At 37.5% G+C, this 15,965-nt stretch overlaps 1 protein-coding gene across 1 annotated transcript; it reads right to left on the bottom strand.

Moving 5' to 3' along the window:
* Positions 1-911: 911 nt before the first annotated feature.
* On the bottom strand, positions 912-11,330 carry LOC143864838 (putative methylesterase 14, chloroplastic). The gene is made up of 5 exons (XM_077375692.1): positions 10,487-11,330; positions 5,396-5,635; positions 5,156-5,299; positions 3,659-3,793; positions 912-1,505 (listed from the first exon to the last, which is right to left on the bottom strand). The coding sequence occupies exons 1-5, from the start codon at positions 10,715-10,717 to the stop codon at positions 1,233-1,235; spliced, it is 1,023 nt and encodes a 340-aa protein (XP_077231807.1). The 5' UTR covers positions 10,718-11,330; the 3' UTR covers positions 912-1,232.
* Positions 11,331-15,965: the final 4,635 nt, after the last annotated feature.

The raw sequence follows: 15,965 nt of genomic DNA, 5'->3' as shown, positions 1-15,965 counted from the left end.
ATACTCATTTTTGAGAAAATGACCAAACTAGCCCAACCTCATAAAAATGGCCAAAATACTCTCATCTCATTGAAAATTACTAAAATACTGTTCTCACATCTTAGTTTTGTTTGGCTACTCTTGTTTTCTCAAAATTGTAGTATTTTTAAAAATAAAATGAAAAACTTCTGTGTAACTTCATGATTTGATTCTATTTGGAGCTCTGGTAATTTTCAGAGTCATCAACTTTATTAGGTGTCCGATCAGTAGGTATGTTTTTTGTGATTAATCAAGAGAATATGATTTAGGATGTGGATTTTCCAGCAACTTGTGTCAGGAAAATCACTTTCCAAATCTTCCACATGACCAAAGCGTTTCAATTTTTAATGGGAAATGTTATCAGCACTTCTGTATTTTGATAAGGACACTCCTCACTTTATTAAAAGTACACTATGGCCCGCCCCATAGTATGATCCAAACCGTACATTAGATAGGACATAGCCTAAATAGGTTGTGCGCCAAAAATTATTTTTATAGGTTGATTCAAACCCTCTGATCTATAGAGGGTTAGGATCAACCCTCAAACATTCAGATCGGAGGGTTAGGATCAGCCTATGGAAATGATTTTTAGGGCACAACCTATTTAGGCTGTGGCCCATCTAATGGACGGTTTGGATCATCCTATGGTGCGGGCCATACCGTACTTTTAATAAAGTGAGGAGTGCCCTCATCAAAATACAGTAGTGCTGATAACATTTCTCTTTTTAATTTTAAAATGAAAAATAACATCAAAATGGAATTTCTTTATGGTTTATGGCAGATATTCTCCTCTTCATAATCGAAGCCTTGATCGAATGGCTAGGATTGAAGGTCGATTAAAAAAAAAGAACTTATCTCTGACAGTTTGATAATTTAGATCATTTATTACAATCTGAGAAGAAATTTCAGGCATTTCTATTGATTTTCTGAATCAAGTTGTGGGATTTTGCCATCCAATCCCTTACCCCTTTTTTCCCATTACACACCTAACTAAATGACAATGACTTTCTATTACAACCCTTTATCTTTCAGGCATGTTATTCCTCCAATGCATTAATAAAATCAAACTCTTCACTATCACTCTACCTACAAACCAAATACATAAGAAACTTTTTGCCAGCACCATGTGCCATGAACCCTTGGCCCATGAACAGAATATAACCAGTCATCTTCGTTTTCTCACTAGAATCCAACGAAACTTTCTGTAAAATCTCCTATGGGATTTGCGCAATTTCGAGCAAAAATTTGTGTAGGGACTGTGGCTTTGATAAGAAGGGGCAGTGGTCACTGCCTTTGATTTTGTACACTCCCTCAGGTGGGTTTTCTCTAACAATCTTCTCTTGGATGTCCGGCGAGAGGGTGCGATCTTCGAGTGTTTGAATGAAGAACCTCCGTACAGTGCCGTAGTTTTCGGGCGATAGCGAGAGACTCTCCATGATTGGTCCCAGTGGGATTGGTCTCATGGAAACTGTGGCCAATGCAATATCCTGTAAAATAGAACTTCCTAAGTTAGCTGAAAATAATGTAGAAGCAGTATCACTGATCTTCCCAGTTTTCATATTAATGTATATGTAGTGTGTCAAAGAAACATTTTCATATTCCAACACTAAAATTAAGCACTTCATCCATGTCCAGTTTTATGTGAAATAGGACTTGAATTGCCTAGATATGTATGTATAGTTTTCTATATCAAGCTAAATATTTTTTCCCCAAAGGCTGCACCAAGTGGCAAAGTAGAAAAAGGGTTCTGAACTCTGATGAGGGACCAACAACCGATGCCCGAGGTAGAAGATTATGCAACTAGATTTCTGTTAGTGACCAATCAAGACAAATGAGCAACACAGTAAGGGAAATGATATCAACACAACCATGTTTTAATATTTGCACTAACTCATCTTGTCTTTTATCGTTTAAAGAGCTGTCAAAAGCCAATTACAAAAAAGAAATAGACAAGGTTTGTGAAATTATTAAAACATGATTGTGCTGATAGCATTTCCCCTCTGTAATTTTCCAAATAGTTTGATCATGCTTTTCTACAGTGAATATATGAAGGCTTTTGCAATCAAAACAAAAATCATCAGTACTAATAGGTTTAAGAGGGATATTTATTTAGTTTATTAGGCTCTATCATTAAGGTACATGATTAAAACTAAGTTTGTAAAGAAATAACACCTGGCGAAATCTCTCTGTTTTTTTTCTTTTTGAAAACACCAAGCAATAGTGACTCAATGACTACAGTGGCTTATTCACATATGGAGGTACAATGTACGAAAAACAATCTCTCTCTCTCTCTCTCTCTCTCTCTCTCTCTCTCTCTCACACACACACACACACACACACACACACATATATGTATTTGAACTGTAGCAAATATTTATTAAAATAAGGGGCGGGCGACAGAGGGCGTCAACCCAATGGATACAAAGCAAAAGAAAGACAAATAACGAAGAAGAAAGAAAAATAAAACGAGAGGATCGAATCAAGGGGGCAAACAATCAAACCACACCAAGGACTGCCTATCTACTCCTCTTGCCAAGCGATCTACCAAACTATTAGCTGATCTCCTGACATGATTTGATCTCCTTACATGATTGAAAGTAATGGAGGATCCCTCAATTCTAGCCATGATTTCATAAAAAAAAACTAAGCAAACCTCCCGAAGGAGGAACCAAAGATCCCATTCGCCACCAAATCGTATTTAGAGAGTCTCGTTCCACGATCACCCGGTCAAGACACTCCTTGTCCAACCGAAGGATTCCTTGATGGATAGCTCTAACCTCATATTCACTAGCATCTACTATTCTGATTGGCCCTGGGTATGCCCAAATTACTTCATCCCTTTGGTCTCTAAGAACACCTCCTATGCCTCATGACCTCCTATGACTTCGTGAAATCTATCTAGATAAATAGAATAGAAAAAACATGAATAATGGCTTCTAATCTGATATGCCAAACTTTATTAATGATAAAACAAAAAATGAGGACCAATCATAAAAGGCACATAGTTTGGTTGACACAAAATTCTTGCCTGAAGCCACGTTTTCAGGTTAGAGAACCTGCTACCTCATTGGCTTCATGTAGGATGTGACTGATATATGCATTTGTTTCATTTCCTAAATCCCTGATCTTATCAATCATCAATCTAATGTTTAAAGGCACCAATTGTATCAGAAGAATCCTTTTTCCAAATGACTTCCTTCCTAGTCAAATACTAAAGAGCTTTAAATATTCTTCTGAACGAACTTCAGCCTCCACTTAAGATTTTTTATCTGATGACAAAAAATATCGGATAGAAATCCGATATTTATAGTTTTCTCCAAATGGCTGTGTTGTCGAATGTCCAACATGTGTCTAACTGAGTCATGTTTTTTAATATTAAGTGTCCATGCTAGATAGTGCAGTGTACCTTGAATTTTTAAATTTGTGTGTCCCACCTTGACATTGTTGCATTTTAAGAGGGGATTTAGGAATCAACAGAAACCCATCTCTACAAGATCTTGATTAGAACTAAAAATCAAAGAGGGCATAAAAATAAGTCTGCATGAATAAATTCGAGTTTTGATAAAATTGTAAAATAAATTAAGTTTGATCAACCATAAGATAGGAAGAGATCTTTCTAGATGAGTAGCCAGTATCATACCTTAGCAGGACTCTGGTTGAAGTATAGCCCTTTGATTTGCTGTTTGTCAAGCGCGAGACCAGTAGGAGGTTTGTCTTTACCATTACCATAAGTTAGAAGTTGTGATTCCTTCATAAAGATTTCAGCGGACGCTAGCTGCAAATGTTGATTAACTTGTAAGAAACCATAAAATGGAAGAAACAATCTTTAAGTGCATCTTTCACTAAAGAATCAGACTTCTTATGCCTGCAATTCGTGAATGTTCGACATGGATACATATGGATACAATGTGTCAGACATAATATTGGAGGACGTACATATATTATTTTTTTCTGAATGATAATATTAAAGGATTTACCATTCACATAAATACTAGTTTTATCTCTTAAACAAGTATAACAAAAATTATAGATAAATAAAAATATAAAATTATGTTAAAGCTATGTAAATATTATATATGGATAATGGAAAAAACCAATAAGATTTTAACTAGGGATTTTACTAATAGTTATCTTGGATTGTGGTTGCTCCTTTGACCTGGTGGTCAGTCCGGAAACAGCCTCTCTGCAAAGCAGGGTTAAGGCTGCGTACATCTAACCCTCCCAAGACCCCGCAATGGCAGGAGCCTCGTGCTCTGGGCTGCCCTTTTTATCTTGGATTGTGGTTGAAACATTTCTGAACTGTGTCTGAACACACTACTTTTTTTCTTATTTAAAAGAAGTTTTCTTGTCACATAGTATGCAAGTAATGCAACATGGATACTCCATTTCCTAACATATTGCTGAATTAGATAATTGACTACGATACACATTGACTATTATGCTTCGTTTGGTTGCATAAAAGCTCAGAAGCCGTGGAATTTGGTTTGGATTTGGCATGCCATTCTATGTTTGGTTGCCAAAATAGCATTGGACTTCCTTGGATTTCTCCTATGTGATAATTACTTGTGTGATGATGTGGATTCCTTGTCCCCTCTAAAAGCAAATCCTTCCAAAACTAAAGAATTTTGGTTGAATTTTCTAGGGAATGATGCTCTCTCTCTCTCTCTCTCTCTCTCTCTCTCTCTCTCTCTCTCTCTCCCTATATTGGTAATGACGCCCCTACTTATTCTCCTACTTTCCGAGGATATGCCGTGCAACCAAACACTGCTTCACTATTTTCCGAGGTAATTCTAGACAAATCAAAATGCTTGTCTACTCCCGTTTGGCTTCTTTTGACTTCATATTCCACTACTTTCTGAGCCACTCCGAGCAACCAAACGGAGCATTAAGGAAAAGCTTAAAATTTCCTTTTCCTTGTCTAACTAGTTTTACTCAATATACCATTAATATAATTCGATGCATTTTTTATTTATTAAGCTAAAATAATCAATGTTGTGACTGTTACTAACAAGCATTTACAATGTGTGCAAGTGTGTGTGTCATATAAGTGTAGGGTTGTATCAGAATATTGGTTTTCCCAGGTATTTGTGCCTAAAATTCAGAGCCTGCGACAATTATGTGATAAAAATGTATATACCTCTTCTGCAAACGCATCGAAGGGCTTCTGACCATCTGATACCATTGTAGCACTTATGAAAATTGCTTTTGAAATCTTCTTAGGGTAACGCTCCATAGCATAAGAAATACTTGCCCCTCCGCAACTGTGACCAACCAAAATCACCTGTACAACAACTTTGGTCATAATAATCTCAAAGGAATAATCACTAATATACAAAAGAGGCATGAAAATCACACCTACTTCCATGTTCCTCCTCACCTTTTCATCATCAGGAAGGTTGTGAAGATAATCGATCAGAGGCTTAGCATATTCTTCCATCGTTGATATACAGTTTGGGTTTGAGTGGTCAATCCCAGATCCTGTAAGATCTAAAGCTGTGGGAAACAATCCTGCTTCCTCCAACAGAGAAATAGATTTGTACCAACACCATGCTCCAAATCCTTCTCCATGAATTAGAACAAATTTCTTTGTTATGATATTCTCAAGAAAATCTAGGGCCTGCAGACAATGGTTCCAAATTTAGAAATACACTTATTAAAAAGAAAAATGAAAGGGTAACATTATTGGCATATTCTATCTTTTGTAACTCTAATAATACTTGGGCCCTTTTTGGATTGCAAGAATTTTTTGGAAAAGTTTGAAAAAGAAAAACTTTTTCGACTTTTCATGATTTTCCATTGGTTCATTACACATGAAAAAAGTGACTTGAACCACCACAATTCAAGTTTTATTTACAGTGACCTTTAATTTCTAATGATTATCCCTAAATTTATCATTTCCCTTAAAGTTGTGGAAATTAAAAAAATTCCTAGGAAATTTTTTTCCTGAAGAAAAGTTTTACCTGCAATCCAAACAGGGCCTTTGTGACGAAACTACTGCAACTCAATCACATGGCCTTATTAAAATTCAATCAATGCATGAAGTCATTCTTGCAATTTCTGGGATGTAGAAGGTAGGTGCAAGACTAAGATTTATGCCTGATACAGTTCGGACTCGAGTCCACAAGATAGTTCTACAAATGATTTAATCTACTTCAACCTATGCTATCTACATGGAAGAATTCTACTTTCCATGTGGATTTTTAGTTTTTTACATATATCGGCATTGTTCTGATGCAGCATTACTTTTTTTTTCATTTTAGATACTCATATTTCAAATAAATTGTGAAAGCAACTAAGGAATATACATTTACCTTTCAAAAACATAATATAAAAAAGAGAGAACATTTCCTACACACTTGTGTAGGTAAGTTACCTACACACTAGCTTAAAATACAGTGGGGGCCCACATTGTTTGGGTGATCCAAACCATTCATTTGAATGGTCCTCACATAGATAGGGTGTCCACAAAAAATCAGATCCATAGGATCATCCCAACCATTCAAACTATGGAGGCAAAAAATGGACTAATTTGTGAAGGTTTATACACGTCCATTTTACCTTAACAAATCGTAGGGTTGGGATGATCCTATGGATCTGATTTTTTGTGGACACCCTATCTATGTGAGGACCATTCAAATGAATGGTTTGGATCACCCAAACAATGTGGGCCCCCACTAGGGGTGGACATGGTTCCGGTTCGAACCGAGGAACCGAACCGAACCGGCACATATGGTTCGGTTCGGTTCGGTTCCATAGTTATATGGTTCGGTTCCGGTTCTAATAACCTGGAACCGATGGAAATTCGGTTCGGTTCTGGGTTTGGATCCCGGAACCGAGAACCGAACCAAGAACCGACCCACCTTAAAACCCTTAGTCAGACTGGAAAACAAGTTTTTTAATCTCAGCACTTGCCCAAATATTTTTAATCTCACCAGACAAGCCTTAATATTTTAATGGCAGGAAAGAAGATGTGGGAATCCTTTTTGTTTTTAATATTAACTTGAAAGTTTTTGTAAGTGTAAGAAGAAAGTGAAAGGCTTTTAAAAATAGTAAAATATTATGAGAGTAGTTTGTATAACGCCCCCACAAAGTCATATTCATCATTTCATTAGAGACTTTTGTGCTCTGCTTTTCCCATAATGATGATGACAAGCTGGAAACAAAAAATTATTCTATCTCAAGAAAAGAAAACCAAACATTCAAACAACTATTGTGAAGAAATTCCGTTGATTTGATGAAGATCGGGTAAACCCAGAACCGAACCGAACCGAACCGATTATATATGGTTCTGGTTCGGTTCGGTTCCAAACTTATATGGTTCTGGTTCGGTTCCAATTTCAGGGAACCGATTATATATGGTTCGGTTCTGGGTATACCCCAAAACCGAACCGAACCGAACCATGTCCACCCCTAGCCCCCACTGTATTTTAAGCTAGTGTGTAGGTAACTTACCTACACAAGTGTGTAGGAAATGTTTTCTCTATAAAAAAAGCATATACATCTTCTATCATGCATAAACTTCACCAACTCTTATGCGCCAAAAAGAGTACAACAAATGTTACATTTCATAAGTTTTTATGAAGCTTTAAAATTTAGCATGCCAGATTCTCCTTTTGTGTTATGCCAGTAAACTTCGAAAAAAAAAAAAAAAACATCACTTGCAACTTCAGAATTGAACTGATATGCTCAAATGTATTGCAAGCCCATTCATGTTGCTTCCATAAAAGGATTATTGCATTATATGATATTTGCTATGGAATGTGAATAGCATACTTTGGCAGCTCCATTGTGATTACTTGTTTTAATCATGCATGAAAATATTAACTGGGCATGCAAGTGGTGACAACTGACAACAGTAATGCTATCTGGGTCATTTTAATCCAATAATCAATGTATAAATGGTAATTAAAGGAGCTTATAACAGCATCTTTAAAATTACCAGCCTAGTGTTTTTACAGCCCCTCATGCTGCCACCAAAGGCCATGACCAGGTACTTCTTGTGTTTATACCTTATAGCATCAGATTGATGGGAGGCTGGCGTAACTACTTGTAGTGTAATAACAAAATCATATGTGTCTTTTTGTTATTAATATTAATATTATCCAAGTTTCCAACCACATGCACTCAGTGGTATTCCTATAATTTATTGCTTCCAAAGGGCAGACCATTGTAAGACGTGTTTATACTCCTCCCCAACTCAGGTACAACTCTCAAACAATTATTGCATGTCTGATCAAAATTTCCATCTAGGGAGCGTTTGGCGGCTTTTCACACAAATTTATTACATTTTATAAATTTCCTCCGGTTTTCACTCTACACATTTCAAATTTGATGTATGATGTTTAAAATTTCCATCTAGGGGTGGTTTGGGATGCTTTTCACACAAATTGATTAACATTTTATAATTTTCCTCCGGTCTTCACTCTTTGCACATGTTTCAAATTTGATGTATGATATTGCCCGCTAGAACGGTCAGTGCTGAGCAACATGGTTTAAGATGTAACTACGACAGAGGAGTACATATAATCAATTAAATGGTGCTTATGCTGCAACCTTGATACCTAAATGGAGAAAAATATATGCCCAGGATATTCCACAAGGATCCTAGATCTCTAGACTTTGTTTACAAAAATTCCCAAAATGTTAATTTTTTTTGTTTACTTCTTGCCAAGTATAATGTATCATTACTTTCTGTTATGTTCTGTTCTTCTAATAAGTGTGTGGCAATGATGCTTGCATGAAGGTATTTACTTTACATACAGTCTTACTCACAGGTTATACTTACCAATAATCACAAGAGGTGACATGCATTTTTAGATAATTAAGCATGATAATGAATTGTAGCTCTGTTCTCCCGCTATTAACTTCTCTAGATTACAGAATATAGTTGATGCATTAGCCAAAGAGTTTATGGTAAAACCAGGAAAAATACTTGAGCAGGTGCAGCAGAACTCATCAAGGTGAGGGATTCCTGAAGGAGGACGCAATATGTTGAGGCTAACACTGCATGTATGGCCTACATTATAGGCTGATCAATGGATTTTCCAATAAGATTCAGTGGGCATTATCAATTGCAGTTAATGTGGGCTTCAATTAATTCATCGGTACATCTATTCTAGAATGGCTATAGCTATAGTGTCCTTCGCATGATTTCAAATCTGCTCTAGAAACTTGCATGGATCAAAAACTCAATCCGAACGGTAACTTCATGTTCCAACCCATGGACCCATGGATCCCTGCCACAGTAACTGAATTACTCTCATAAGCCATGGATCTCTGTGGTAAATTGAAGTACTACAAATACGACTTCGAACCTGACTTCTCTGCAAGAGCACTAAAATGGTAGACTGTTTGAGAAGTTGATGACATGTTTTATCATCTGCAAAGTAAATACCTGAAAAGCTGATTAATCTAACTAAAATTTCCCAGATGCTCTTCTGACAATTTAATAACATAACCCATCTTACTCTCCTTTTCCCTCTCACAAAAACCAAAACTTATCAATATCCATTCTGAAAAATTCATGTGCTGAGTTGAGTTGAGTTGTTGCTTCTATATCAACTTCAAAGTCTTTCTAATATAATTCTCTCATGTGGGGACATTTCAGTTTTTAACCACATTTCTCAAGCTATAGAACTACTGTTCTCAACACAAAAGACAAAGAAAACATGGGTCTGTAAATGCCTAATTGGCTGACACAAATAAAAAAATATAAAAAAGAGGGGGAAGGGGCTCATTTGAGGCAACTGGGCCTCCTAACGATTCAATTCGAGAGGAATCATAACTCTCCTAAAACATAAGTTTCTTTCTTTGTTGGCAAATTCTCTACATTTTCATCAAGATATAACTCCATAACTACAAACACAAAGATGTGTCACATCACCAACCCATTTACCCATTTACATGTCACATAACAGGTAACTAACACCCCAAATTCTAAAATGTGAGATTTTATATGGTGTAAGCCCATATAGTCCAGTGTACTGGACGGCTTACACAGTAGGATGATCTAAACCATCAATTTGATGGGCCACCATGTAAATAGGTTGTGCCCAAAAAATCATTTCCATTGGATAATCGTAGCCCTCCAATCTATACAGCAACTGCATATTATAAAAACCTCTATAGATCGAACTGCATACTATGAAAATCTCTATAGATCGGAGGGTTGGGATCACCTTTTATGGAAATGGATTTTGGGGCACAACCTATTTTCGCTGTGGACCATCAAATGGACAGTTTGGATCATCGTATGGTTTAAGCTGTACATCATTTTTTGAAAAAAAAATACTGGGCTATACGGGCTTTCACCATATGAAAACTCCTAAAATGCATAATCCTACAGTAACTACTTTGTAACTACATCATATATACCATAAAATGTACATATCAGTTTCTGATCACAGAAAATAAATGTGAAAAAAGAAAGAAAAAATCCAATACCAGAGAAAGTGGGTTTCAAACTCACCTGTTTTCCATTTGAAAATGGATCGGAGAGCGTTGTCCTCCGAGAACTCGTCGACCCAATTCGCCGTGACATCGAACCTTCAAATCTCTGTGATAACTGATGCTGATGAATAGCCAACGACAGTAATTCCTCCTCGGCTGCCATTTTTCTCTGTGAGCGCCCACTTCTCTTGCTTCTTGACACCATATCTTTGCCATCCTTTTTCGGCATGCAAATCAAACTATTACCCATTTGTAACTGATGGTAAGGAATAAAACCCACCAACAATTCGTCGGGATTCGCCGGAAATCGCCCGGAATTAGAAGATTTCCGACCCACAGAGAAGGGGAAAGGAGGTTTTGATGAGAACCCAGATATCTTTACCCTCCTTCTTCGGCATGCAAATCAAACTATTACCCATTTGTAACAGATGGTAAGGAACAAAACCCACGAACAATTCGCCGGAAAACGGCCGGAATTAGAAGATTTCCCGGCCACAGAGAGGGGAAAATGAGGGTTTGAGGAGAACCCAGATGAGGTTATGCATGAAGCCGTTGTGTGAATGCAGAGATTGTGAGATTTTGTTGGGATACGGCAGGAAATAAGAGATTTATTGGAGATAGAGGGGGGAAGATGGGATTTTGAGAAGAACCCAGATGAGGGTTTGAATGGATTTTTAATGTGAATGGAGAGATTTGGGGTGAGGCTGAGAAAGAAAAGGGATGAATGAAATGATCTTTGAGTATATTCTTAATTAATGGGAATGAAAGAGAGGAAAAGCTGTTTTCAACGGTAGAGAGCTTTAAATGCTCTTCTCATTTTTCTGGTTTTCCGGGATTTTTTCTTTTCTTTTTTTCCACATTTTTTGTCATTTTCAAATTTAAGTACAGATAGATTTTTTACCATTCTTCTTCATATAAAAAATGGCTGCCAGTTGTCTGGCTTGCACGTTCTGCTTTCTGCTATTATGCGCCTTAAGGGCGTACTTTACATTTTCAACGATGACAAACGCTAACATGTTTTGGTGGCCTCTGCTACCATAAGCCGTATATAGCATGAGGAACTTGAACAATGTTCTCTGGCGGGAAGGTAGCTAACTCCTGGCGTACAGTTGCTCGACTTGCTAATGTGCGCTGGTTGTGCTAATGTACGCCCATTAAAAAACAATTGCATCCATCTATGCACTATGTGTAAGATTGAGGTATGCTAAACGCTAGGGTGCTCCCATTGGCTACATGTCACCAAAGAGAATTTAATACTCTTTATCATAAATGCTCGATGGTGACTTGTAGCCAATGGGGGACACCTTTCAGCCCATTTTTTGCAAGAGTTTAGCACTCCTCTTGTTGATTTTTTTCCATATAGTGAAACAAATAGTTGATCTACTGGCCAAGATCATCCATCTAAGCAACAAATAGTTGAGGTTTGTAGTCTAGTGATCTAGTTCGTTGATTTATTGGGCCCCATTATCAAGATGGGCCGTGCCCAAGAAATATAATTCATCCCATCCGTCGCACAACTACTGTTTAAGAAGCTTCTATTAAGAGTTGCACTAAGCCACTAACTACTAATCCTATGAAATTAAGAAGTTTAAAAGGAGTATTAAGACGGTGTAAGACCGTATAGTCTATATTTCTCAAAAGGTAACATACAACCCACACCATAGAATGATCCAAACCATCCATTTGATGGCCTAGAACGTAAATAGTTTGTGCCCAACAAATCATTTCAATAGGATGATCCCAACCATCCATCTATAGAAGTTATTTTTGGGCACAACCTATTTATGCTTTGGCCCATCAAATGGAAGGTCTGGATCATCCTATGGTGTGGGCCGTACAATAGTTTTTTGGGAATGCTACACTATAGGGGAAGTGAAATATTCATCCCCTTTTCTTCCCCGGTCCACCATCTTTTGGTCTAAATTTTTTTTTTTTTTTTTTTTTTTTTCCGATGACGCAGGGTGTCCCCACCCCCTTCAGGAGTAGGACTATTCCCTACGGATGCATGCAGTGGCACGTGCATCAGGATAAGTCCGGGGGATTCGAACACTCTAATTATGATTAGTCCTTTTGCAGTACAAGCAGGTGGCCCAAGGAAGAAAATGGGGCAAATATACAGTTTGCCTTACCTAATATAATAAGTTCGTATGCTCCCAACTAAGATAGAGACAAGTAACGAGGGGAAGTAACGAGGGGAAGTGATACATTTGCCCCTTTTCCTTCCTAATGCTCACCACTTCTTGTGTATTTATGACGACTGCTTTTACACTAAAGGGGTAGCCCGGAAAAGAAAAGGGGGCAAATATATCATTTCCCAATAGCTTAATGACTTACCAAACACGGAAGCTCTATTAAAAGCCCTACCAAATCAGCTAAGCTTGTCCCACTGTTGAAATTTTTTCAGTAACTCAGCTTGCTAACATGCGCAGGTGGTGTTGTCTAGATCTTGTTGTTATTATATCTCGATTTTTTAATTCACTTTTGTGGAGATTTGCGAGATGGAATGTGGGCCACTGATTTTTATTTATTTTTATATCTATTCAGAGGCCACAAATGGTTTACGTCATAAAACAGATGGCCCACAAACAATAGTACTGTTAGCTAACATGCGCCAGTGGTGAAACAGGCAAAAGCAACTTAGATCGTAGGTCAATAAGCCGGCGCCGATCATATCATCTAGTTTTGTGTTATTCAAATGCAAAAGGTATACGTTAGACAATCCAGAGCATTCATGCTAAAAGACGCCTACACCTTTTAAATGTGAGTGAAGAATTAGAGAAGGAGTCCCGTGGAAACGGTGCTAGTGGCGCACAATAGATTGGACCCTGTATATGTATGTATGTATAATGTTGGAGGAGGTGGGTGGCCCCTAGGTTATTAAAATGTAAACTTCCATTCAGCTATTACAAACATTAGAAAAATGAATATCTTTATAGCTATAAAATATCATATAAAAGTAAATTTGTTTACAGCTATAAAATACCTTAAATAATAAACAACTACATTGAATATATGTACAAATATCTTATATAGAAACGTCTCCTAAAGGCAAAAAGACTTAGCTATATAAAAAGAAAAAGTATTACATCCACTTCTAGTGTCATTGGGTTTTTTTAACTGGACGGTGCAAACGGCGGGAGGAAATACCAAAATGCCCTCATTTTCCTCAACTGAAAATTAGGATTTTCAGACTTGAAAACTAAAAATCAATCCCCCATTTGAACCATAGCCTCAAGTTTCTACCCATCACCCTCCCTCACACATTATGTACAGATACTATTTCTTCATCTAGAGAGATGCGTATGTCCTCTTACATGTAACATTCGTGCTTGATTTTTTTTATACTCTTATCAATGAGTGTTACATACTTACAATATTCTCCCACACACAAAAAGGAACAATCTGTAATGGGAAAAAAACTGGGGAGACAGAGAGGGGGGGGGGGGGGGGGGGGGGGGGGGGGGGGTGGTTACTTGGTCCACCATTTTGTGCTTGAGTATGGTACTCTTTGAGAGAATTTTCATGGCAACGCTCTCGCCCGTCTCTGTATTTTGCGCGAATTTAACCTTTCCAAAAGTCCCCTCTCCAATCGTTCTTCCCACCTCATACTTCCCCACCTTTCTCATCACCATTTTGATACTCTCTTCTCCTTCATTCTCTACCGAAAAAAAAACCTAAAAAGCGAATAAATATACAGAAAACTTAAAGAAACAGAGCTTTAATAAAAACCCAAGAACCAAAAAGTACATAAAACACAAACCCTAGAGTGAAAATTAAAAAAAAAACTCTTGAACAAAAGAAATTGATTCGAAGAAAGAATAGAAGAAAACCCTAGCTCGAGAACAATTGCCATTAGAGAATTGAGAAAAAGAGGGTACAAAGGAATAGAATTGAAGAAAATGCGAAAAATGTGGTTTCATTGGCCGAAGATGGCGACGGCAGTCATGGGTGGCGATGGTGGCAGTGGCCGGAGGTGCGACGGCAGCGGTGGGAAATGGCATAACCCTAATCCATCTGCAAATGAGGGTATTTCAGTCATCAAAATATTAACCATGGTTAGTTTCAGTCTTTGACAGTTGACAGAGGAGGTGTACTTGTCACGTTTTGAAACCTCAAGGGTGTACTTGTCACGTTTAGAACCACAGGAGTAGAAGTGTATCTGTCAGAAACACTAGAGGGGGTGTAAATGTAATTTTCCCAATTAAAAACTATCATGCATGTGACGTGTACATAATTGAATTAGTTGAAGCTATGGGGAATCTAATTTTAGGAACATTAAGCCGTGTTTGGCAGCCTTGAAAGTTTCTTTTTATGGAATATTTGTTTATCAAGTGGTGGGAAAGAAGGGCAAAGAGAGTGGAAGACGAAGAGAATTGAGACGGCATGAGTGAGGAGATGCTGCAAAGTGGCAGAAAAATAGGGAAAAGAAAAACTATGTTTTTTTTATTCTTCTTTTCCCTATTTTTCTTCCACTTCCCCTCCCCTATCTCAACACTAATATTCTATGAACAAAATTCATGGTTGCCAAGTGTGGCCTAAAGAACACAAATGAGGATCCAACAAATCAGCGGTCTTTGATCCTAAGTTCATATCATAATAAATTAATAATGATCGTTTGAGTAAACTTAAAAATTGATGGGCTCAATATCATCACTGTCCCATCATGATTTTCTACAAGATCAACGGTCTTGATATCACATACTTGTCCCCCTGCGGGACCCAATTGACCTTTACATAGTAGTTCTCCTTTTGCATGATTCATGTTCTTGTTTATATTAAAAAATGAGCCTACCGGCGCACGATAGATTGAAGCCCTAATAAAAAAATGTAATAGAAAAAAAGGTAAAAACCAATAAACGTGATGAATGATGTGAGATACCCCGAATTTTTTCACCAAGCCAAAGACATGCGTACAAGAAGAAGAATTCTTCAAATTAAATAAAAAATACCAGACAGAAGAGACAGTTCATGACTTCATGGGAAGGGAAGATAATGGTTCTTTTTGCATTGAGAAAATTAGGTTTCTTCCATGCAAGGGAAGGTTATTTTCACGTTGACAATTCATTTGTGATTAATTTTTTGGAGGATAGGTAGAATCAATGGGCCCACTTGGTATTTCTAATATGATTTTTATGACACGTGGCTGGGCTATAAGAATAACACGTGGAATCCCAAAAGGCGGAAAACGTGTCCAGAAGAGAAACACATGGCAGCATTGTAACCCGATTGGATGATCAACTATTCGGGATACTGATTGTTCCCAATATATTGTGTCCAACATGAAACTTGTGATTGGTAGTAAAATATCGGTTTTCCTGTTGAGAGCCCCATTCGATCTTCATATAAGTAATGTTTGGTTGCCAAGTGGGTAGAACAGTGCTGGAGCAGAGAGAGAGAGCATCAATCCTGGAAAATCTAAGCAAAAAACCTTATTTTGTATAGGGAGTCATGACACGTCACCAAACAAGGAGACAACTAGGAGATATCTCTCGTAGTTT

This window comes from Tasmannia lanceolata, unplaced genomic scaffold (assembly GCF_043159265.1).
Source record: "Tasmannia lanceolata isolate RefF3 unplaced genomic scaffold, GAP_Taslan_0.1 ptg000054l, whole genome shotgun sequence".
Taxonomy (NCBI): domain Eukaryota; kingdom Viridiplantae; phylum Streptophyta; class Magnoliopsida; order Canellales; family Winteraceae; genus Tasmannia; species Tasmannia lanceolata.
This window is presented reverse-complemented; position numbering and strand designations above follow the sequence as displayed.